At 41.2% G+C, this 27117-nt stretch overlaps 1 protein-coding gene across 1 annotated transcript in view; it reads right to left on the reverse strand.

Annotated features, from left to right (window-relative positions):
• Nucleotides 1-18536: 18536 nt before the first annotated feature.
• vrk1 (VRK serine/threonine kinase 1) overlaps nt 18537-27117 on the reverse strand; it is an 81942-nt gene continuing 73361 nt past the window's right edge. The window contains exons 12-13 of the mRNA XM_072568261.1: nt 21513-21603; nt 18537-18724 (exon numbers count right to left, since the gene is read on the reverse strand). Coding sequence (XP_072424362.1) covers nt 18606-18724; nt 21513-21603 — 210 coding nt within the window. The 3' untranslated portion in view covers nt 18537-18605. The remainder of the gene's footprint in view (nt 18725-21512; nt 21604-27117) is intronic.

The raw sequence follows: 27117 nt of genomic DNA on the forward strand, positions 1-27117 counted from the left end.
AACTGAACACAATACTCCAAGTGTGGCCTCATCAATGTCCTATATAATTGTAACATAACTTTCCAACTTCTATACTCAATGCCCTGACTGATGAAGGCCAATGTGCCAAAGCCTTCTTCACTGGCCTGTCTACCTGTGACTCCACTCTCGAAAACTGTGCACCTGAACTTCAAAGTCCCTCTGTTCCACTACACACCTTAAGGCCCTACCATTCACCATGAAACTCCTACCTTGATTTGACTTTCTAAAATGCAGGACCTCACACTTATTTACATTCATCTCCTTTTGCCTTTTCTCAACTCTCTTCCCTAGCTGATCAAGATCCTGCTGCAACTTCTGAGAACTTTCCTCACTTCCCACGATAACGCCTATTTTAGTGTTTTCTGCAAACTTACTAATCACGCCTTGTACATTCCCATCCAAATCATTGATACAGATAACAAACAGCAATGGGCCGAGCACTGACCCGTAAGGCACACCACTAGTTTCAGACCTCCAATCCTTCCACTATTACCCTCTGCTTCCTAACATCAAGCCATTGTGAATCCAATTTGCCAGCTCTCCTTGGATTTCATGCAATCTAACCTTCCAGAGCAGCCTACAATGTGGAAACGTATCAAAGTTCCTAGTGAAATCCATATAGACCACATCAACTCCCCTGCCCTCTTCAACCTTCCTGGTCACTTCATCAAAGAACTCTTATTAAATTTGTGAGGCATGATCTCCCATGAACAAAGCCATGCTGACTACTCCTAATCAGACCCTGTCTTTCCCAAGCATGTATACATTATCCCTGATAATCTTCTCAAGTAACTTACCTACCACAGAAGTTAGACTTACTGGTCTACAGTTCTGAGGCCTTTCTTTGCAACCCTTCTTGAACAAGGGCATAACATTTGCTACCCTTCAGTCTTCCGGGACATCACCAATGGCTAACTCCCTGGATACTATGGGCAACTTAGCATGGCCAATCCACATAACCTGCATATCTTTGGACTATGGGAGGTAACGGGAGCACCTAGAGGAAACCTACGCAGACACAGGGAGTAGGTGCAAACTCCACACACACAGTTGCCTGAGGATGGAATCGAACCAGGGTTCCTGGCAGTGTGAAGCAGCAGTGGTAACCATTGAGCCACCATGCCACCTAAATTCTTCATTTCCTTTTAAACAAAAATGTATGTCCAATTCCTTCTGGAAAACGTTCAATCTTTTGGCTTCAACTCATTTCTGTAGCAAAGAATTCTAGTCTCAGTAGTCGCTAGGTAATGGTCTACCCTGTACCTTTAGACTGTGATCCCTGGTTCTGTTTTGGACTCCCCAGTCATTGCGTACATCCTTCCTATGTTTCATATGTCAAGCTTGTCATCCCAGGAATCAATCTGGTAAACCTTCATTGTATTCCCTCCTTTCCAGAACATTCTTCCTCAGATATGGAGACTAAAACTGCACCCAATATTCCAGGAGTGGTCACACCAAGGCCCTACATAATTGCAGCAAGACATCCTTGCTCCTGTATTTGAATCCTCTCACTAAAAAGGCCAACATACCATTGACCTCCTTGACCATCTGCTGCACCTGCATGCTCACTTTCAGCAACTTGTGTGCAAAGACACCAGGTCGCATTGCACCTCCTCCTTTTCCAATCTATCACCAATCAGATAATAACCCATCTTCCTGTTTTTGCCACTAAAGTAGACAATCTCACATTTATCCACATATACGCCATCTGCCATGCATTTGTCCACTTACTCGATTTGTCCAAATTGCACTGAAATACTCTGCATCCGCTTCACATTTCTTTCTCCCACCCAGCTTTGTGTTGTCTGAAAACTTGATGATATTACCATTAGCTGTCATCTAAATGATAAATATACATTGTGAAACTTTGATCTCTGTGGTACCCCACCGATAACTGGCTGCCACTCAGACAAAAAGACCTATTTACTCTTACACTGTGATCCCTGTTTGTAAGTCAGCTCTTTATACATGCCAGTACAGTACTCCAATTCTCTGCACTCGACCTTTACATTCTAACCTTTCATGTGGGACCTTCTGAAAGCCCAAGTAAACCACATTCACTGGCTCCCACTATCGACCCTACTCTTTACAGTCTTGAAAAATTCCAGTAGATTTGTCAAATGTAATTTTCCTTTTGTAAATCCATGCTGATTCTGTCCACTGTTTTCAAAGTGCTATGCTATTACATCTTCTATAATGTATGCCAGCATTTCCCCTACTACTGATTCAGGCTAGCAAGTGTATAATTCCCTGTTGTTTTTCTGCTGCCTTTATTGTTCAGGTTGCTCAGATTTGAAAAATTAACTTGTTTTTATTTGAAGCTCTAAGCTATTCATTTTGCACTAAGTTTGCTGTGAGAAAATATTATATTCAAAGCAGTTTAGACGAGTCTTTTGGGGGAAAAAAAGGGCTTGATCGAAAGGGATTGGATTTTGGTATGACAATGGATAAGGAATTTCACAAAAATGCTGATCCTTAAGGCAGGTAAGTCAGTATACTGAGGAAAGAATGCTGATTGAATGAAGATGTAATGAAAAAATTGAATCATAATATCCCACTGAGAGTAGTTACCTGAGGTTGCTTGTGATCCTGTGTTGCTGGCATAATTGGATGTCTCAACAGATGCAAAGCGAAAATCGAGCCATTGTGCAGTTCTATCGACCCTCAACCTAATGAACACCAGAAATGCAAGTGCAATTTGGCCAGAGTTAAAGGTGGTCTGATATGAATATCCCATTTTCCATCTTGACTGACCAGATTGTGTAGAGAGCAGGGAATGGAACAGCAGCCTGCCATCTGCTAGATGGGGATCAAATAATAGGTTTCAGAGTCCCTAATTAAACAAAATTGCAATCTCGCTGCCAATTCTGACCACACAGTATTAAATTTGGCCTGAGAAAGCTTCCATTGGACCAGCCAATGACAGATGGTGGGTTGTTGTTGTTATGCCTTGGGAGAAAGTCAAGTGAAAGTCCAATGTCAGGTATAAAAAGTCAAATATAACTGCTGATGAAAGTGGCAAATCCCTGGGGGACAACTGCAAGTGAACAGCAAGGGTTCTTCCAGGTTACGTAAATGCAGTGTTTGTATTTTACTGTGACATGTTTAAAAAAATAAAAGAACTTGGGGGCTGGGGCAACACTTCTTAGAATGAATTCTTCATTCAGCATAATCCTGGGTGTTAATAGATCAGCAGCCATTTCCCACAGTTTTTTATATTCAATGGACTGCACTTGTTTTCTGTTGCCTCCCAAAATGAACCGTGATTTTTTTTCTTAGAAGAAAGATTTCTTAAACATTATCTTTGTTTTTCTAACAAAAACTTGCCCTTTATGAAAATTCCTTTAAATGCAATTTACACTGTCGTCCTCTGTAATTAAAGTTGCATTTTACTTGCATTTACAGCTTAAAAATAATGAGGAACAAAGGAGAGTTTCCACTGCTCAATATAATGCATGTTTATACAAAGTTAACTTAGCTTTCTGATAGCAACCTTCAGTGATCCATTTAAGGGCTTCAATTGCCCACCAGACAATAAAGCTGCAAATTGCTGCTGCCATCACATGTAACCAATTCTTGAAAAGGGGGGAGAAGGTGAGGGTGGCAGAAGTTGGGAATCAGAGTCGAGAGTGCGGTGCTGGAAAAGCACAGCCAGTCAGGCAGCATCCACGGAGCAAGAAAATTGAAGATTTGGGCATATGCCCTTCATCAGGAATGAGGTTTGTGGGCCAGGGTTCTGAGAGATAAATGGGAAGGGTGGGGGGGATGTGTGGGGGGTGTGGGTTAGGTCTGGGGGGAAGGTAGCTGAGAATGCAATAGGTAGATGAAGATGGGGGAGAACATAGAACATAGAAAAGTACAGCACAGAACAGGCCCTTTGGCCACAATGTTGTGCCAAGGATTAATCCAAATATAAAATAAAATAACTTAACCTACACACCCCTGAATTCACTGCTAGCACTGTGCATGTCCAGCAGCCGCTTAAATGTCCCTTGTGACTTTGTTTCCACCACCACCGCTGGCAATGCATTCCATGCATTCACAATTCTCTGTGGAAAGAATGTTCCTCTGACGTCCCCTCGATACCTTTTGGCTTTGCTGTTGCTCTCCCTTGTAAAATGGCTGTTTCTTTGTATACAGCTGTCAACGTTAACTGTTTTTTTTTTGAAAACTGTGTATTGTTTATTAAAATAATATACATTGATCAGGTCACATAGAACATAGAACATAGAAAAATACAGCGCAGTACAGGCCCTTTGGCCCTCGATGTTGCGCCGATCCAAGCCCACCTAACCTACACTAGCCCACTATCCTCCATATGCCTATCCAATGCCCATTTAAATGCCCATTAAGAGGGAGAGTCCACCACTGCTACTGGCAGGGCATTCCATGAACTCACGACTCGCTGAGTAAAGAATCTACCCCTAACATCTGTCCTATACCTACCACCCCTTAATTTAAAGCTATGCCCCCTCATAATAGTTGACTCCATACGTGGAAAAAGGTTCTCATAGTCAACCCTATCTAAACCCCTAATCATCTTGTACACCTCTATCAAGTCACCCCTAAACCTTCTTTTCTCCAATGAAAACAGCCCCAAGTGCCTCAGCCTTTCCTCATACGATCTTCCTCCCATACCCAGGCAACATCCTGGTAAACCTCCTCTACACCCGTTCCAGTGCCTCCACATCCTTCCTATAGTATGGTGACCAAAACTGCACACAACACTCCAGATGCGGCCGCACCAGAGTCTTATACAACTGCAACATTACCTCAGGACTCCGGAACTCAATTCCTCTACCAATAAAAGCCAGTACGCCATATGCCTTCTTCACAGCACTTTACCTGGGTGACAACTTTCAGAGATCTGTGTACATGGACACCAAGATCCCTCTGCTCATCCACACTACCAAGTATCCGACCATTAGCCCAGTACCCCATCTTCTTGTTACTCTTACCAAAGTGAATCACTTCACACTTAGCTACATTGAACTCCATTTGCCACCTTTCTGCTTAGCTCTGCAGCTTATCTATATCCCGCTGTAACCTGACACATCCTTCCTCACTGTCAACAACTCCACCGACTTTCGTATCATCCGCAAACTTGCTCACCCAACCTTCTAGCCCCTCCTCCAGGTCATTTATAAAAATGACAACAGCAATGATCCCAAAACAGATCCTTGTGGAACACCGCTAGTAACTGCACTCCAAGATGAACCTTTACCATCAACTACTACCCTCTGTCTTCTTCCAGCCAGCCAATTCCTAATCCAAACCTCCAACTCACCCTCAATGCCATACCTCCGTATTTTTTGCAGTAGCCTACCTTATCAAAAGCCTTACTAAAATCCATATACACCACATCTACCACTTTACCCTCGTCCACCTCCTTTGTCACCTTCTCAAAGAATTCATTCAGTTTCGTGAGGCACGACCTGCCCTTCATAAAACCATGCTGACTATCCTTGATCACATTATTCCTATCCAGATGTTCATAAATCCTATCCCTTACAATTCTCTCTAAGACTTTGCCCACAACAGAAGTGAGATTCACCGGCCTATAGTTACTAGGGTTATCCCTACTCCCCTTCTTGAACAAGGGAATCACATTTGCTATCCTCCAGTCTTCTGGCACTATTCCTATAGACAATGAGGACATAAAAATCAAGGCCAATGGCTCTGCAATCTCCTCCCTTGCTTCCCAGAGAATCCTAGGATAAATGCCATCAGGCCCAGGGGACTTATCTATTTTCACCCTTTCCAGAATTTCCATCACCTCTTCCCTACATACCTCAAAGCCATCCATTCTAATTAATTGTGACTCAATATTCACATCGGCAACAATGTCCTGTTCCTGAGTGAATACTGATGAAAAGCATTCATTCAGTGTCTCCCCAATTTCTTCAACCTCCACACGCAACTTCCCACTACTGTCCTTGACTGGACCTATTCCTACCCTAGTCATTCTTTTATTCCTGACATACCTATAGAAAGCCTTTGGGTTTTCCCTAATCCTACCAACCAAGGACTTTTCATGTCCCCTCCTTGCTGCTCTTAGCTCTCTCTTTAGGTCCTTCCTGGCTACCTTATAACTCTCAATCGCCCCAATTGAACCTTCACGCCTCATCTTTACATAGGCCGCCCTCTTCCCTTTAACAAGGGATTCCAATTCCTTATTAAACCATGGCTCCCTCACACGACCCTTTCCTCCCTGCCTGACAGGTACATACTTATCAAGGACACTCAATAGTTGCTCCTTGAACAAGCTCCACATATCTATTGCACCCTTCCCTTGAAGCCTACTTTTCCAAGGCACGCATCTTAAGTCAAGCCTCACCGCATCATAATTTCCCTGCCTCCAGCTATAACTCTTGCCCTGCAGTGCACACTTATCTCTCTCCATCACTAGAGTAAAAGTCACTGAATTGGGGTCACTGTCTCCAAAGTGCTTACATACCTCCAATTCTAACACCTGGCCTGGTTCGTCACCCAGAACCAAATCCAGAATGGCCTCACCTCTTGTTGGCCTGTCTACATATTGTGTCAGGAAACCCTCCTGCACACATTGGACAAACACCGACCCATCTAACGTACTCGAGCTATAGCTTTCCCAGTCAATATCTGGAAAGTTAAAGTCCCCCATAACAACCACTCTATTACTTTCACTCTTCTCCTGAATCATCCTCGCAATCCTTTCTTCTACATCTCTAGGACTATTAGAACGCCTGTAGAAACCTCCTAACAGGGTGACCTCACCTTTCCTATTTCTAACCTCAGCCCAAACTACCTCAGATGGGGAGTCTTCATCCATCGTCCCTTTCACCGCTGTAATACTATCTTTGACAAGCAATGCCACACCTCCCCCTCTTTTACCCCCACCTCTGACCCTACTAAAACATTTAAACCCTGGAACCTGCAACAGCCAATCCTGTCCCTGTTCTACCCATGTCTCCGTAATAGCCACAACATCGAAATCCCAGGTACCAACCCACGCTGCAAGTTCACCTACCTTATTTCGTATACTTCTCGCATTGAAGTATATACACTTCAAGTCACCTTCCTGTTTACAGACACCCTCCTTTGAGATTGATGCCATGTTCCTAACCTCCCTACACTCCAGGTCCTGCACCCTAAAGCTACAGTCTAGGTTCCCATGCCCCTGCAGAGTTAGTTTAAACCCCCCCAAAGAGCACTAGCAAACCTCCCCCTAAGGATACTCGTGCCCCTCAGGTTCAGGTGTAGACCATCCTGTTTATAGAGGTCCCACCTTCCCCAGAAAGAACCCCAGTTATCCAGATACCGGAATCCCTCCCTCCTGCACCATCCCTGTAGCCACGCATTTAACTGCTCTCTCTCCCTATTCTTTGACTCTCTATCACGTGGCATGGGTAACAAACCAGAAACAACAACTCTGTTTGTTCTAACTCTGAGCTTCCAACCTATCTCCCTGAAAGCCTGCCTAACATCCTCATCCCTCTTCCTACCTATGTCGTTGGTGCCAATGTGGACCACGACTTCAGACTGCTCCCTTTCTTCCTCCTTCTCTCCAGAGACAAAAGTCCAAGCTTAGTCAACCTTTCTTCATAAGGCAAACCCTCCAGTCCAGGCAACACCCTGGTAAACCTTCTTTGCACTCTATACCTTTCCTATTGTAGGGCGACCAGAATTGGACACAACATTCCAAGTGTGGTCTCACCAGGGACTTGTACAGCTGTAGCAAAACCTCGCGGCTCTTAAACTTGATCCCCCTGTAAATGAAAGCCAAAACACCAGATGCTTTCTTAACAACCCTATCCACTTGGGTGGCAATTTTGAGGGAACTATGTACTTGAACTCCAAGATCCCTCTGTTCCTCCACACTGCCAAGAATCCTGTCTTTCATCCTATATTCAGCATTTGAGTTCGACCTTCCCAAATGCATCACCTCACTTTTATCCAGGTTGAACTCCATCTGCCATTTCTCAGTCCAGCTCTCCATCATGTCTATGTTGCGCTGCAGCCTGCAATAGCCCTCAATACTATCAAAAACACCTCCAATCTTTGTGTCATCTTCAAATTTACTAACCCAACCCTCAACCTCCTCATCCAAGTCATTTATAAAAACTACAAAGAGCAGAGGCCCAAGAACAGAGCCCTGCAGGACCGTACTCAACACTGACCTTCAGGCAGATTACTTTCCATCTACAACCACTCTCTGCCTTCTGTCAGTTAACCAATTCTGAATCCAGATAGCCAAATCTCCCTGTATCCCATAGTGCCTGACTTTATGAATGAGCCTACCATGGCAAACCTTATCAAATGCCTTGCTGAAGTCCACATACACCACATCCACTGCTCGACCTTCGTCGACCTGTCTTGTCACCTCCTCAGAGAACGCAATAAGATTTGTGAGGCATGACCTGCCCCTCACAAAGCCATGCTGACTGCCTTTAATCACACTATGCTTTGCCAAATAGTCATAAATCCTATCCCTCAGAATTCTTTCAAAAACTTTGCTGATCACAGATGTAAGACTGACTGGTCTGTAATTGCCAAGGATTTCCCTATTGCCCTTCTTGAAAAGAGGAACAACGTTCGCCTCCTTCCAATCCTTCAGTATGACTCCCGGGGAGAGTGAGGAGGAAAATATCCTTGCCAGTGGCTTAGCAACCTCCTTTCTCGCTTCCCGGAGCAGCCTAGGATAAATCTGGTCAGGCCCTGGGGACTTATCAATCTTAATGTTTGCCAAATTTCCAGCACATCAACTTCATCAATCTTGATCTGTTCAAGCCTGTATCCTCAAAGTTCTCATTCACAACAAGGTCCCTTTCCTTAGTGAAAACCAAAGCAAAAAACTCATTTAGGGCTTCCCCTTTCTGCTCAGACTCCACGCACAAGTTCCCTACGCTATCCCTGATTGACCCTACCTTCTCCCTGATCATTCTCTTATTCCTCAAGTATGAGTAAAATGCCTTTGGGTTCTCCCTAATCCTTCTTGCCAAGCCTTTTTCGTGCCCCCTCCTGGTTCTCCTCAGTCCATTTCTGAGCTCCTTTCTAGCAAGCCTGTGCTAGATCCTTGCTTCCTCCTTATGTAAGCTGCCTTCTTCCTTTTGACGAGAAGCTCCTCTGTTCTCGTCATCCAAGGTTTCTTAATCTTACCCCTTCTTACCTGTCTCAGAGGAACAAATTTGTGCATCACTCGCAACAACTGCCCCTTAAATAGTCTCCACATGTCTGTTGTGCCCTTTCTGTGGAACAATTGCTCCCAGTCTGTACTTCCCAACTCCTGTCTAATAACGTAATTTCCTTTTCCCCAATTAAATTTCTTCCCTTGGTGACTGCTCCTTTCCCTCTCCAAGGCTATGGTGAATATGACGCAGTTGTGATCTCTGTCACCAAAATGTTCTCCCACTGCAAGACCTGACACCTGATCTGTCTCATTGCCGAGCACCAAATCCAAAATGGCCTCTCCTCTCGTCGGTCTGTCTACATACTGAGTAAGGAAACCCTCCTGAATACACCTGACAAAAACGGCTCCATCCAAAGCATCTGCACTAAGGAGGTTCCAGTTGATATTGGGAAGTTGAAATCACCCATAACAACCCTGCTACATCTGCATTTTTCCAAACTCTGTCAGCCTATGAGTTCTTCAATCTCTCTATTGCTATTAGGGGGTCTGTAGAAAACCCCCAATGAGGTGGCTGTTCCCTTGCTGTTCCTAACTTCCACCTGTACTGACTCAGTAGACATTTGTTTCTGTAGCTGTGATGCACTCTCTACACCCCCTCCTCTTTTTCCACCCTCCCTGTTCTTTTTAAATGTTCTAAACCCTGGAACTTCAAGCAACCGTTCCTGCCCCTGTGAAATGCACATCTCCATTATGGCCACAACATCATAGCCCCAAGTACTGATCCATACTCTAAATTCATCACTCTTACATCTGATACTCCTTGCGTTAAAGCAGACACACTTTAAACGATCCCTTTGTGTCATTGTGTGAGAAACCTTCCTGATAGATCGACTGCATCCTGCCACTGCATCATTTGCAACTGCAGGTGATAGGTTAGAGAGGAGGGTGGAGCGAATAGGTGGGAAAGGCGATGGAATCGAAAGGGCAGGGCTGGTTTGGAGGCTTGGGACTGGAATAACGTGAAGGGAGGGGAACAGATGAACCTGGTGAAATCCACGTTGATCCTGTGAGGTTGCAAGGTCCCAGTGCGGAAGATGAGGCGCACTTCGCCCAGGTGTCAGGTGGTTAGGGTTTGTCGATGGAGGAGGTCCAAGACATGCGTTGAAGTGTTCAGCCACGGGACAGTGGGTTTGATGGGTGCGGATGTCCCAGCGGTATTCTCTGAAACAATCCGCAAGTTGACGTCCTGTCTCGCCAATGTAGAGGAGACCACATAATGTGCAACAGATACAGTAGATGAAGGCAAAAAGAGAGGCAAAAAATTTAAAAGGGACTTTAAGGGAAACATTTTCATTCAGAAAGTGGTGCATGTATGGAATGAACTGCCAGAGGAAGTGGAGGAGGCTGGTCCAATTACAACATTCAAAAGGCATCTGGATGATTATATGAATATGAAGGGTTGAGAGGGATATGGCAAATGTTGGAAAATGGGACTAGATTTATTTAGAATATCTGGTCAGCAAGGACGTGTTGAACAAAGAGTGTTTCCATCTCTTTGATTCTATCAGCATACTCAAACTCTAGAAGGTCTTAGTTTCATCCTTAAAAATTGGTAACCTTGACTTTTGTTTTCTAAAATGGCTGATCTATTTCTTCCTGATTTTTTCTTTATATTTGTGTGTGTTGGCTTTTTAAGACCTGAGTGTCTCTGGGCTATTGAATAAGCTTTCATTGCCCAATGTACATTCACAAAATCATTTTTTAAAAAAGTGCCTGATCACTTTTTTTTTAAACTGCTCCTCTATGAGAGCTTCACGTTCACTGTTCATTTATGTGTCTTTATTTTATCTCACAGGGGCTTGGCTATTTTCTGAAAGTCAAGTCTTCAGGGTCTCAAAGAATCATAGTCATTCAGCACGGAAACAGACCCTTCGGTCCAACCAGTCCATGCCGACCAGAATTCCAAACTAAACTAGTCCCACCTGCCTAAACTTGACCCATTTCCCTCTAAACATTACTTATTCAAGTCCTTATCTGAATGTCTTTAAATGTAACTGTATCCACATCCACCACTTCTGCTGGAAGTTCATTCCATACGCGAACCACTCTCTGTGTAAGAAAAAAAATGCCCCTCATGTTTTTTTTAAACTCTTTTTTTCCTATCACGTTTAAAATATGTCCCCCCTCCCCCATCTTGAAATCCCACACCCTAGGTAAAAGACACCAGCCACTCACCTTATCTATACCCCTCATTATTTTATAAACCTCCAAAAGGTCACCCCACACCATCCTACCCATACATTTCTACAACGTTTTCTCAGAGTTTTGTGGCACTTATTCAAAATGATATTTACAGTGCATTTTATTCTCACGGAAGTAATTTCTTCATAAATTGGTCACTTCCTTTATAATGCTTATCACACTCCTATATTTAACAATAGGAAAAACAATACATCATTCTGCCTGTCTTGCATGTAACAAATACAACTTGCCTCAGTTACAACAAAACACTTGGTATTATGTGTTTTGTGTTTCAAACTTTCAAGTTAGGTTTTCACTTGCTTTCTCATAGTAATCAACTTTCTCCTTCTTTCACCCTGGCCCTTAAAACCTACCAATTTCTCTGTTGATTTGTCACACTCCCATTACAGTTTAACACAAATGTGTACATTAATAATCTCTCAGATATAAAATATACTTATTAATGTATTCACTGGAGTATTGTGTTTGAATTCCCACAGTCTATTCAGTAATAGACAAATAAAGCACCAGGAACCATGTTGCCTCTGAGCTTCATGCCTGCCAACCAAGCTAACACCATGCACGTGAAAAGTATTAGATGCCTTGTGAAACAATAATATGTCTCAAGGCTGGTTTACATTGACAACTGATCCTGCTTGATGTGGCTGTGTACGCGACTATGACAACAACTGATGGGTTTGCACCCTGTAAGTGGGCAGTGGAGAAGATCAGGAGCTGTCATTTGAGTTTGTTTGACACAGCATACTGGTGGGATAAGTTATGGGGTGGGGAATGGGAGCTTGGTGGGCGCAAATATTTGCTTCTGAGACCACTTTCTACAATTATTGCAGTTCTGAAGGGTCACTAGATGTTACCGCTGCTTTCTCTCCACTGATGTGGAGTCTCTCCAACAGTTTGTTATTGTTTGAGATCTTCAGCATTCAGCAGTTGTTTCATTTTCATGGTACAATTATTTATTTAATACAATTTGACTGATGTCCCAGAAACGCATTCAAAACTGAATCATATTTTTGAAGGACCAGCGACTCAAGGGTTATGAATTGCAGATGAGGAAGTGCAGTTGAAGCCGTAACCACATGAGCCATGGTCTTAACCAATGGCATAGCAGACTCGAAGAGGAAATGGCCCATTCGAACATAAATCTGTTTTAGAATTAGAAGCAAAGAATAACAGAATCAGCTGTACCGCAGATGTAGCAAATGGGGAAAGTGATAATTAGGAGACATATAAAACCGAGCATTTTAATAAGACTTAGTAAAATGATTTTTGGACCAGTTAGCTTCAGACAAACTAATTAATGTACAAGGGTGGGGAATAAAATAAGGAATGCTGCTTTGGAGATGAAAGAATTTATCATGGAGGGAGTACAAGTTGAGTTTATCACTCAAACTTTTTGTGATGCCTGCCCTTAGTAAAGACGGTCCTATTAGTAGTTGCTTGTAAACATACACAGGCCAATTAGTTCACAAAGAAACCTAACAAAATTTGGCTCAACTTTTTGTATATAGCAATACTATGTTAATCACAAATCCATGCATGCAGAGGAGGCTAGAAACAGCTAGACAACTAGGCTATGACTCAAAACATTTTATTCAATGCATTCTACAGCACACAATAGAAGAGGCTGTAAGCAAAGTAAGCAAAGTATACTGAGTAAACAATGACAATCTGAATGTGCATACTAAACTAGCACTTTCCCTCACATCTTATTAAATTTTATTTAAGTATGAAGTGTTGGGGAGAAACTCAACACACCTGGCTGCTTCTGTATAAAATGAGAATTAACATTAAATCCAATAAGACTCTTCCTGTACACTCCAGTTCCAAAGAAAAGTGATGAACAAAGGGAAGTACAGCAGAGGAACTGGCCCTTTGGCCCTCCAAGCCCATGCCGATCATCATGCCCTAACTAAACCAGAAAAAAAAACAAATCTTTTATTCAGTCCATAATTGGACTTTATGTTGTAGAAAAAGGGATGAGGTAACAAGTGAACAGATGTTTAAGATGATTCAAAGCAAAAGGCAAATGGAGTGCTAAATATAGTCATGTAGAGATTCCTCAGTGTCTGATCCCAGCTCTGTCTTACTGCACATGGTTTCAATTTACTTTTACACAGGACTGGCATGGACCTCATCGGTTCCGCAAAGTTTTCCACCTCATAATTCCCCGTTGTCCTGGCAGACATAATTTCCTCGTAGCGTGGCTATTTTGTTTCTCCTCTTCAGAGTCTCTTCTTAACTACTTTCACGATTCTTCTGACTGTTTACATCAGTTCTACAATTTCCAGCTAAATCACCTCCACCCATCATAATGGCACAGGCTCTCTGCTGCTTCCTTGAAAGAAAGTCTGAACATTCCCCACTTACTATCACTTTGCTCTGCTTTGCTTATTCACAATTTTTGATCAATTTCTACTTTAAGACATCTCCAAGTAAAGGAGTGCCCTCGCTGTGGTACTTGCCGGATTGTCTCTTTGTGGACTATGTGGTGCAATCCATGTTCCAGTCCTGCTCCAGTTCCCTCCCACAACTTCCTCCAATGCACCAGTGCAACTTTCTGCACTCACCCAGATTTGGAAAAATTAATCAAATCTGCTTCCAAAGTCCATGCATCTCGCACCTCCATCTTTGACTCTTCACTTTGTTGACTTCTCAGTTTCCATTTTTGGGGTAATGGACTAATATCCATTTACAGATTAACCCACTCCTATTTTCCCTGTAGATGGCCTCCTTCTTTAAAGACCATAATTTCCCTAGCCACATGTTTGAAGATGCCCTCCAATGCATAACCCCTGCAACCACAACAAGGACAGAACCTCCCTGGTACTCACCTTCCACCCCACCAACCTCTGCATAAACCGCATCATGTGCCGACATTTCCGCCACCTACAACTGGACCCCACCACCAGGGATATATTTCCCTCCCCACCCTTATCCACTTTCTGCAAAGACTGTTTCCTCTGTAACTACCTGGTTAGGTCCACGCCCACAACAACCCACCCTCCCCTCTTGGCACCTTCCCCTGCCATCACAGGGATTGCAAAACCTGTGCCTTCATCCAAGGCACCAAAGGAGCTTTCCACATCTAAAGTTTCACCTGCACATCCACCAATGTCACTTATTGTATCCGATGGTTCCTGTGCGGTCTCCTTTACATTGGGCAGACTGGACGCCTTCTCGCAGAGCGCTTTAGGGAACATCCTGGAACACCCATACCAATCAACCCCACCACCACGGGCCCAAACATTTCAACTCCCCCTCCCACTCTGCTGAGGACATGCAGGTTCTGGGCCTCCTCCATCACCACTCCCTCACCGCCTGATGCCTGGAGGAAGAACGCCTCATCTTCCACCTCAGAACACTTCAACCCCAGGGCATCAATGTAGACCTCACCAGTTTCATTTCCCCTCCCCCCACCTTACCCCAGTTCCAACCTGCCAGCTCAGCACTATCTTCATGACCTATCCTGCCAATCTTCCTTCCCACCTATCCACTCCATCCTCCTCTCCGACCTATCACCTTCATCCCCATCTCCAACCACCTATTGCATTCTTAGCTACCTTCTCCCCAGCCCCACCCCCACCCTTCCTTGTTCGTGATGAAGGGCTTTTGCCCGAAATGTCGATTTCCCTGCTCCTCAGATGCTGCCTGAGCGGCTGTGTTTTTCCAGCACCACTTTAATCTGGACTCTGATCTCCCGCATCTGCAGTCCTCACTTTCGCGAACACTTCCTCACACCCTACTTCTTGTAAGGAAACCATTCCAATCTCCCAATTTTTTGGTTTCCAACATAGCTTTTCTAATGGTGCCACTTTCCACAGGAGTGATTTTCATGCGCGTTCCTTTATGCTCAAAAGGACGAATTCCCACCAGTGCTCAGTAAATCTGACCCATTTCCCGCACTTCAAATCCTCACCCCTTCCCCATCCCATGTAGAACAATGATAACAATAAGGTCCTCCTTGTCCTCATTTAAAAGTGTATCCTGCCCCCTCAAGAGGTCACCCACTTTCATTTCCATCACCTTCAGCAAGATGTCATCAACACATCATCCAATCTCATCAGCATTCAGCAAGGACCATCCCCTGCATGACACTGTGGTTCTTTAGATCATTTCCATAACCTCAACAACCTCCTACACTCCCTAACCAGCACCTTCCTGTCTAAGCACAGATGTAATACTAGTCCCTTTACCACCTCATTCCTCAGTTTAAAATCGAAACATATATATTTTTCAATCTAGTCTAATGCATCTGCTGCTCACATTGTGATCTTGTGTACTTTGAGACCAAATGCTGACTAGGTGATTCCTTTGTTGAACATCTTTGCTCTGTCTGCAAAAAAACAATCCTGACTTTGCTGTCTTTTACCATTTCAATGCATCAGTATGTGCTTAGGCCAACAGCTGCAATGTTCCAGCAAAGTTCAATGCCAGCTGGATGAACAGCAACTAATTTTCTCCTTGATTCTCTTTTCTTCTTGATTCCTGAAGGCATTTTATAGCTTTCAGGAATCAAGTGTTCAACAACTTCAGCCTACAAACATCCTCTACTTTGAAATGTTTGCTGTTAGTAGAGCAGACTTATTTTCTGCTATTGACAGCCACCAGTAACACTAACTCATCACCAGTAGCCATTCTCTACTACCATTAGCACTCCCTTTGACTTTCATTGAGGCACCCATACCATCTGTTCTACATCTTTTGCCATCCCTTTTCTGCAGCATTAAAACAAAATCCCATTTTTTAGAACCCCTTTGTTGTGGTTCTGTTCGCCGAGCTGGGAATTTGTCTTGCAAACGTTTCATCCCCTGTCTAGGTGACATCCTCAGTGCTTGGGAGCCTCCTGTGAAGCCTGTAGGCTTCACAGGAGGCTCCCAAGCACTGAGGATGTCACCTAGACAGGGGACAAAACGTTTGCAAGACAAATTCCCAGCTCGGCGAACAGAACCACAACAACGAGCACCCGAGCTACAAATCTTCTCCCAAACTTTAAAACCCCTTTAATTTAAGGGAGGAGTCATATTGGTCTTGGAGTGATAAATATTTCTCTCTCCAAACAGACCTGTTGAATTGCTCCAACAATTTTTCACATCTCCAGCCCTCTCAGTAGTTCATGTCTACTTTGCTAATTGCCTCTTTCTATCGATATATATCACCAGGGCATTTGGATGCAAGAAAGGGAAGCAACAAAACAATCTAGGCAAAACCACATGAAATCCCTGTCACTTATGACTCACACCAGTCTCAGACCACTTTTGCATCAATGCAATAACACCCTCGAGCAAAAGGTTGGGAGTGGAAGAAGGTAAGTGAACGGAACATTTCTTGTGTACTCTTAATCAAAATTGTATGTTCTTTCTTCCTCCAAAGGTAGGTCTTTTCAAGAAAAAAAAACTCTGCTTACAGTAGGTATGATGCCAAAAGGATCTCTATTATTGAAGTATAGTTGTCTTCTTTTGAGCCAATCAACAAATATCAAACTGAGAACAACTGATAACTTTCAAAGCGCTTTTAGAATTAACCTTATCAAAAATTAGAATGTTTCAGTGAACCACAAAGTACAATTCTTCATTTTCAAGTGCAGGTAAAGAGAGGAGTTCTCTAAACAACAGTATTGCTGCTGCAATAAATATCAATACAGAATTCCACGCCTGGGCACGGAGATTAGAAACTGCACAAAATGTGCTTGTATGTGAACAAAATATCAATGAGTCTCCTTTGATTGTCAAATCTTGGGACGATGTGCAAAATTTCCTTCACCAGAAGAATAAAGATCAACTTCTTATCTTCACCTTATTTAATAAAAACACAGCACAAACTTTATTCCTTTCAAGTAATAAATCTCTAATTGTCAAGGTAAGGAAACAAGGGAGAATAACTGGCATCAAGGTAAGTAATACTGCATATTGCAGAGAAGTGCTGAGAAACTGGATGTCATCACAATTAATTCATCTTCAGACTTGCAAAAGGTGCTGCTTTCAAGAGTTCAGTGATTTCAGAAAAGTTTTTATGATAATACTCTTCTATACAATAGAGTACTTAGAATTCTTGGGTTTGTCAAGAGTTGCAATAATACTCAGATTTCGTGCTCATATTTCTACAGTGTTTAAAAGCTTTGTAGAGTACACAAAACTCTAAGTCATTACAATGCAGTCATTGTCTACACTACAATAATTCAGGCCTGGTGCCTGTTCCAGGTAATCTACAAATCAAGTAGTTCTCAAAACAAATGTCAATCTGTGAAATTGTTTAACCACTGAAAACTGTACCAATTAATTTTATTTCATGCATTTAGGGCTGAGATGGGCACATTTTTAAAAACAGTAAGGAAACCACATGCCATGAAGACAAGGGGCAAAAGTGGAGTTCAGGATTCTTAAAACCAGCCACAATCTCATTGAATGGTGGAGCAGCCTCCTTCAGCTCTGACATCATAAGGTCTTTATGGTCATTTACACTAAAACACAAGGTAATCAGTAAATAGGATACAAAATATAGCCTGCCTGGCACAAATTTTCATAGGAAGGTTCTTTATTTTGTGTAGAACATTTAACCAGTTACTTTTTACAAAAGCTGAATAAGTCATATTCTTAAGTGATCAGAATGTAAGGAAAATATGTTTACATATTCATATCACTAATAATTCAAATTTATGTTTACAATATATTTCTTCTTTAAAAATAACATGTTCACAGTAAACTCCAAGCTACAAACTATAAATAAAGATATAATGAAATCTTCTAGATTTTATCAGATAAAATAACCTGGTATCCAGTGACATACTAAATCATTGCCTGATATCCTGGGAAATCATGAGCACGAGTAGCTACTATTCTTTAGTGCAAAGCACAAGGGGACAGCCCATTTGTCCATCTAACAAAACTTGCTTCTTTCACTTCTAATATTTCTCAGGACTTGCAATTTTACATGTTGAAACTTCAAAGATATTGTACATTAATATCTTCATTTAGTTAACAGAAAAGCAGCAGAAAGGTACCAATAACTTACTACTGGATTGTGTATAAAGAAAATCAAACTTTAAAAATGTTTCAATTTTTATTTCAGCAACACAAAGCACAACACATAAAAGTCAACATAAAAATGAGATCTTTTTCTTAAAAAAAAGACTAATTTTCAGAACAACTTCATTGTAAAGAATCAGACTTTAATAAAAAGTAAAGCAGAGGACAATCATAATAAGATTGCTTTTTTTTTAACATTTACTTAGGTGTTTTCTTTTCCCATGGCCTGTCAAAACTGAGGGAGAAGTTTGAGTGCCCATTTCAACCATCTCTACTTTCTTCAAATTCCTTCTTGCTTCCGACTTCTTGGCTTTAAATAGAAAGACATCACATCTTACTAAAGAGACAAATATTTCTGTAGATTTTTCAAAGACAGTTATTTTGTTGCTGCTCTCTCACTTTGCACAACAAAACAACCAAGGTAACAGGAACAGTTGAAAATTAAAGAGAAGTCACTACTTAAAGACAAAAAAAAGCAAACATCGCCAACTAAAATCAACAAGATGAAAAGAAAAATAAAGTGGCGACAAACATTTACAGAATATATGAAGGTTGGTTTCTTCATTAGTCAAGACTTTAAACCATCACTAAATATCAGCCCCGAACCTGAAACTTGCCAAGGACACTGGCCCTGATTTTGAAACAAAACTGCCAATGCTATCATCAATCCTCTAACTGGCAGCAATTTCTGAAGTACACCAGGTGGATTCAAATTTGAAATCCTGAAATTGCTGTCAGTAATCCTGTGTTTCTCCAAAGAATGCACCATTCAGACCTCCTCCCGTTCCCTCCATTCAGCCTCTCATTTAGTAATGGCAAACTAAATACATAATTCTTTTAAAGTTCACATTTAAAGTTAGCTGCAAATCAATTCCATTTAAATGTTTAAAATATTTGTTAGCTTGCTATAATATTTAAAAATAAGTGGAAGATTTCAGTGTTTTTCACTTCCAGGTTTGCTCTGAGAACATTTCAATGTGACCGGTTGCTTAGTGTGCTTGATGAGATCACCTTTCTGAAAGTGTTGGGGTCTGTATGACTTGGGACCAGGTTAAAACTTAAGTTGGGGCATAACGCAAGACAGATTTTTGTATGCAGCATGCTTTGTGGTCAGCAGCAAGTGCTATTGATTCATGTCAACCTCAAAATCCAGCTCATTATTCTTCTTTCTTTCAATTACTAATGAATATTAGTGCAGCTCAAAGGCAAAAACAATAAAGAAATTCTCCTCTGAATGGAAATTCTAATTGCGAGAATGAAACTTGCACTTTTTAGAACCTTACCTAGCTCTTGATGACAGTTTGTCATTCTGCAGAATATAAAGAATACAATGCATGGTTTTCAGTTTGGTTTAAGTGTAATGTTTGGTTTTACAGTTCTGTAGATTAATTCACCAGCTATATACTTTAACTTTTTTAATACAGAAGAGTACATCCCCATTGTAAAAAGCCCTTCAATTGTGTATTGCTTCACATCTGCCATTAACAGACAACTCAGCAATATGTCTGCACCGTATTCTTAAATTTTGTGATGGCTTATTATAAGCTTTAAAAACCTTTCAAATCCTCAACTTCTAAGTACCACACATTAAATATGCAAACTTCAATGAACCACAAGGATTATTAAATGTTGTACAGTCTCCTTAAGTTTTTTTACTGCAACAATGTCAGATTTTCCACAGGTGGTAACTGCAAAAACTTAGAAAAATCACTCTTAAAACAAAGAAAATAATAAGCATCAAAAACTTAAGATTTTAATTTGGACATGGAAGAATTTACTGGACAGCAAGAAATCAAATTACATATTTATGTACATTGCAAGTTACAGTCTATATAAATAGTCAGCTTATGTATCTATGATGACACAGTAGGTGGTTACCTGGCCTGGAATCCATGCAAATTTCTATCCCAGCTCCCGCACCTCAGATTCAAATCAGCTCCATTGTTCTACTCCAACTACATGGTACTTGTACCTCTTATTTCTCTCAATTACCATCAGATGCAGAGCAGAAGTAGCCATTCAATCTGAGTCCCCTCCACTTTCCTACCAACTCTCAATTCCATTATGAATTAGAAATCTGTCAATCTTAGCCTTGAATATACTTAATAGCCCAGCCTTGACAGACTTTACGGTCAAGAATTCCATGTATTTATCATGTAAAAATCTACTTCTTATCTAACTTAAATAGTAGACTCTTCACTTTGATACTCTGGTTCTAAATACACCTACAAGGAGAAACAACCCCTCCTGCATCTATCCTATCGATTCCCCCAAGAACCTTGTTTCAGTAAGGTCACCTCTCATGCTCCTGAAATCCAATGCATACAGGCCATTCAACTCATAAGTAAACCCCTCTGCAGCCAAACTCCATTCCATGTGAAAGTATTCATGGTTTCCAACTCCAACAGTTTCCTAGGTCGCAAGATCATTACCACTCCCTATGCAAACAAAGCTTTTTCCTATACACCCCCTGTATCTCTTGCCAAAAATCTTTAATGTGTTCTTTAACGTTGACTCAGCTTTTTGTCTACTTCTTACCCATCTAAAGCCAACAATCTTGTACAGCTCTATCAGATCAGTCCTCAATGTGATGGGCTCCAGAGACAATGATCACAATTTCTCCAAACTAACCTTGCAGTTTAAACTGGGGACAAGTTTCCTCTTCAACTGTGTTTTATTTTTTGTTGCATTAAAAGCATCTTTAACAAAAACTAGGGCAAAAAGACAGAACATTATGCTGGATTTGTAGGGACTTTTTTTTAAAACCAAATGTCATAAGAGACCAAGATTTAGAATTTTAGATCAGAGTGGTGCTTGAAAAGCACAGCAGGTCAGGCAGCATCTGAGGAGCAGGAAAATCGATGTTTCGGGCATCATCAGGAATGATGAAGGGCTTTTACCCGAAACGTCGATTTCCCTGCTCCTTGGATGCTGCCTGACCTGCTGTGCTTTTCCAGCACCACTCTGATATAAACTCTGGTTTCCTGCATCTGCAGTCCTCACTTTTGCCACCAAGATTTAGATGTTAACTGACATGTCCAGCTGACAATTCAAAAGGGTCTTGACTGCCTCAACACCCAGTTTGATTGTGTTCTTACCTCTTGGGGATTTTCGCATTCTTTTTCCACCCTTTAACTCAGAATCAGAGGCATTGCCTTCATGATCAACAGTCTTTGAAGCACATCGTTTCTTTAAAAAAAAATCAAAGATATTGCTGGAGATCAATCATTGTCAGCAAAATTTTAGTCACTGTCTTTATGACATTAAATTAATTAGACAACGCTCAGACAAACAGACTGATTTGTGGATGAGCTATTTTCTGGAAAATTAGTACAGGGGCTCAAAAGTTTGAAAGCAGTAACACAAGATGGAATCTAGGGTAGTGTAGTGACTACCAAAAGACCTGGAGCTTATGCCAAACTGAAGTCTTAATAAGAAAGCTCTTACACTTACTCCTAACAAAAGCAGCTACTGTACTCAAAGTTTAATTAGAACATACATTAATAAAACTTCCAAAGCATATCACATTGATTTTCAAATTCAACTCAATAGATCAAAGCTCTCCTGCTATAGGAGGTTCATGATGATATACAAAGTGATAAGCACACTGATGGGTAGATTAAAAACAGCTTTACATATCAGGAGTAAAGCTACACTTGACTAAGATGTGATGGAGGCTAATGATATGCAACATTTCAGTTTTTTCTACTTAACCTGTTCAGAGATATTATTACACACCTCAAGTGCTGGTCAGACCTGAAGCCAGGACTCCTGATATCGAGAGATAGGGACACCACCACAGCACTACAGCCTAGTAGTCCATTATGTTAAATAATTAGATTGTTAAGAAAACGAGTCACGCAGTTTTGTAGCAGGATCTTAATTCCAAACAAAAGCTTTAAATGATCTAGTTAGATTGAGAAAGGTTACAGTAGATTGCTAAACCATGTTTTCATTCTCTCAAACCTATTGGCTTTGACATTAAGAGCTTGGTTTTAGTCCCAGAGTGGGAACACAATGAGAAAATCATGTATTTGAGTAGCACCACCAAGCAGACCTGACCAATTTTAATGCTGGGCAACATTACCAGCTTCCTGAGCAAAATGGCTGGAAATCTGGCAAGAAGAGCAGCTGACCCACATTCAGATCTGGACAAACACAAACTTAACCAGACATCAGGAGTACAGTTTGGTAAGACCATGGTGACTTTACCTTTTTAAAATAATTTTCTTTTTTTACTGAGCCACCGATGGAGATTTTAGTGCAGAAAACAAATGCTTGACCACAGAGGGAAGTTGAGGAGGGAACAGCAGCAGAATTAGAGATGTTTATGATTGGAATTCAAGAGATTACAGCATAGACAATTGAAGACAATTCGCCAACTGTGGAGCAATTCAACCATACACAGGCTAGAAATGTTGGAGGCAAAGCTGAGGAACAAGATATACATTTATTTGGAAAGGCAAGGGATAGTCAACATGGCTTTGTGCATGGGAAATCATGTCTCACAAACTTGATTGAGTTTTTTGAAGAAGTAACAAAAAGGATTGATGAGGGGAGAGATGTCATCTCTCTGGACTTCAATAAGGTGTTTGACAAGGTTCCCCATGGGAGACTGGTTAGATCTCACGGGATACAGGGAGAACTAGTCATTTGGATACAGAACTGGCTCAAAGGGAGAAGGTAGAGGGTTGTGATGGAGGGTTGTTTTTCAACTGGAGGCCTGTGACCAAAGGAGTGCCACCAGGATCAGTGCCGGGTCCAATTCTTTTCATCATTTATATAAATGATTTGGATGTGAGCATGAGGTATAGTTAGTAAGTTTGCAGATGACACCAAATTGGAGGTGTAGTGGACAACGAAGGTTACCTCAGATTACAAAGGGATCTTGATCAGATGGGTCAATGGGCTGAGAAGTGGCAGATGGAGTTTAATTTAGATAAATGTGAGATGCCGCATTTTGAAAGAGCAAATTTTAGCAGGACTTATACACTTAACAGTAAGGTCCTAGGGAGTGTCACTGAACAAAGAGACCTTGCAGTGCAGGTTCATAGCTCTTTGAAAGTGGAGTCGCAGGTAAATAGGATAGTGAAGGTGACATTTGGTATGCCTTCCTTTATTGGTCAGCGTATTGAGTACAGGAGTTGGGAGGTCACGTTACAGCTGTACAGGACATTAGTTAGGCAACTGTTGGAATATTGTGTGCAATTCTGGTCTCCTTCCTATTGTAAAGATGTTGTGAAACTTGAAAGGGTTCAGGAAAGATTTACAAGGATGTTGCCAAGGTTGGATGATTTGAGCTATAGGGAGAGGTTGAATAGTCTAGGGCTGTTTTCCCTGGAGCGTCGGAAGCTGAGGGGTGACCTTATAGAGGTTTACAAAATTATGAGGGGAATGGATAGGATGAATAGACAAAGTCTTTTCCCTGGGGTGTGGGTATGAACTGGAAGGCATAGGTTTAGGGTGAGAGGGAAAAGATATAAAAAGAGACCTAAGGGGCAACTTTTTCACGTAGAGGATGGTACATGTATGAAATGAGCTGCCAGAGGAAATGGTGGAGGCTGATACAATTGCAACATTTAAAAGGCATCTGGATGCGTATACGAATAGTAAGGGTTTGGAGGGATATGGGCCAAGTGCTGGCAGGTGGGACAGGATTGGGTTGCGATATCTGGTCGGCATGGACGGGTTGGACCGAAGGATCCGTTTCTGTGTTGGACATCTCTATGGCTCTATAAGAGGGACATGCAGAAATCAGAGTAATAGGGTGAAAGATATGGAATTATGGAAGGGCAAAATCTTGGAAGGCTTTAAAACTAAGGATAAGAATGTTAAAAACAAAGTATTGCTTGGGAGGGAGCCAATGCAAATCAGCTAGAAACGCATGATTGATGAATGGGTCTTGGAGCTTCTTAGGATATGGACAAAAGACACTTAGACAAGGTCAAATTTATCTAGCGTGAAAAGGTCGAGAAGTAGCCGGGAGAATATTCAAGTAATGGGAACAAAGACATGGATTCAGCAGCTCATTAGACTCACTGCAACAGTATGTATTTTGGTATCGAAATTTTGAATAAAGCAATGAGTCAGTAAGGTGGAAAACATCAAGTTCCAACTGATCTAGCAGGCTGCAAGAAGCAACTTGGTTGAGGAGAATAGTCTATGTTCAAAGAGTGAAGGCAACCATGCGTAAGTTAGATTATCTAAAAATTCTTCTTCAAAACAATGACTTGTATCAAATTCAGGCATTTTCACCGAAAAGCATTTAATACTGCTCAGAAGTTCAGTTCATACAAGTAATATAAAATGCAACAAATCTGCTTCATCGCTATAGTTTGACATCTTTATAATCACTGTAAAGAAAAAGAAAAATGTGGGTCTTTATTTTGTATTGTAACCAGTGCATCAAGTGTCTTATGAATAACCTCACCTGATGTTTACCTACAGCAGCACTCTTACTGCACTGTTTCGGTATAAGCCCCATCAAAGGGTGCATTTTGGTTGGAACTAAAAACACAATGGCTATTTGTTTACAAAGTCCAAAGAAAACTGCAACATTATACCGAACATGAATAAACTGAACTTTTAATAGTGGCTCAAAATCACTGCTCATCATTTGCTGGAGGTTAGGATTGTTTTAAAATTAATAACTGACAGAACACTGAACTACACCGATTTAAACAATTTTAACCAGAGGAGACAAATGCAAAATAAAATTCAGCACAACAATTTCTCAAATAAGAAGCAGGTTCCGTGCAATTGCTGCAACAAACTTGGATGTGGTCTCAAGGCATCTCCTTCAATATTTTTAGATGAAACGGATGCAACCACTGCAACATGTTGTAAAAAAAAGAAACACCAATGTTCTCAAGCACTCAAGAGCATAATTGTAACCACAGGCTAAAAGATGCCATCATTTGGACCCATATTTGAAATGTGGCGCAGTCTGTCATCTCACGTGGCTATTAACAATCTTGTGGCACAATTTTTAAGAGCAAGATGATTCTTTGCTCATGCCCTGGCTAATACTTAGACCCCAACTTACACTATTAACAGATTAAAAACCAAAAGAACCGCAGATGCTGTCAATCTGAAACAAAAACTTAAGTTGCTGGAAAAGCTCACAGGTCTGGCAGCAACTGTGAACAGAAATCAAGGGTCCGGTGACCAGTTCTGAGCAAGATTCACCAGACCAGAAATGTTAACCATGATTTCTCTTCACAGATGCTGCTAGACCTGCTGAGCTTTTCTAGCAACTACTATTAACAGATTACTTGGTTATGTCAATTCTTTGTGGAACATTGATGTGTGCAAACTGGCTGCAGCAATTCCAACATCAGAATTTGGCTGCACTTCAATAATGTACTTCAGTGGTTGTAAAGCACTTTGGGATCTTTAAAGCACTTTATAAATGCAAGTTTCTTTTCAGTGATTCAGGTTATTTGCAGGAGTAACTGGATGAACCTTTATGTTTCCAAGTGCACCACATAGGATGTTCAAATGAATTTGTTGCTGGACGCACACAAACACAAGATGGACAGAAATCAAAAACATTAATGACTTCAAATAGAAAACAACCAGGGTTTTCATATCTAGTGTCTAAAACATTGAACTCATTATCATAATATGAAATGAATCCTGCAGCAAAAACTCAACAGGCAAAGTTCACAAAGTGTCATCTTAGATATCAATCTTTAATAAGGTTCTCCAAATTTGGTTGGTCATTGAACTTTATCTTTGTTCAAGCCACCTTTTATCTCAAGAATATTCTCTTCCTGCCAGAAGCAATATCCAATGTGTGCATGTCTCTGTACAAATTTTTATTCTGATACACCGTGGAAGTATTTTGACCAGACTTTCACTCCAGCTAACAAACAAATAAATATGCCCCAATATAAAGCTCAGAAATACAGTTAGGAAAAATTGTTTCCTTTTTTGAACAGGACCAGTTAATGTTACTTCAATTTTAAGACATTTTATATCAAAACTCTTGATACATCATAATTGACATAATTGACATCATGAATGAATGCCAATTCAGTGAACAGAATGAACATCAAAGATAATGAACAATAAAGTTACTGCATATGGTGTCAAGACTAATTTAAGGCAACAAGTGCTTTGTAGATGATATCAAAAGATATTTCAAGCTAACTGAATAGAATACCGATATACAGAAAACTTGCAATGTAAAATATAAAAGTAAATCAACTTTCATTCCTGGTTCCCTACGCTAGCTTACATTCTAAGAGGTTCCTTTCCCTCAGTACTGGCCCTTGCAATTTCATCACATCTCTGTAAACTGCTGACCCACCTGTTTCTGTGCGATCTCTTTCTTTTAAAAGGAAATCAGCAACTCAACACTCAAATTTCTTCGGAGAGCTTTCCGCCATGCCACCTGCACTTTAATCAACCCAGTCACAGTTACAAGTATTTTTACTGAGTGATCAAAACAAACCCTTCTCGACTTTGTATTCCATAATTGCAGAGTTAATTTCTGTTCAAATTTTGTTCTCTAATGTTCAATCCCTTTGTTCCTCTTACCTTGCCGATCATAACCAGCAATGGTTTTGTTTATTGCTCCAAACACCAGGTCTGAAGTTGTTCAGGAATCTCACTTTGCCCTTTCTTCATCACCCTGCAAAACCTTCAGCAGCCAATTAGTCTCCATACAAGAGAATTCCCTCCCAAAACTGCTCATCC

This window comes from Chiloscyllium punctatum, chromosome 4, assembly GCF_047496795.1.
Source record: "Chiloscyllium punctatum isolate Juve2018m chromosome 4, sChiPun1.3, whole genome shotgun sequence".
Classification (NCBI taxonomy): Eukaryota; Metazoa; Chordata; class Chondrichthyes; order Orectolobiformes; family Hemiscylliidae; genus Chiloscyllium; species Chiloscyllium punctatum.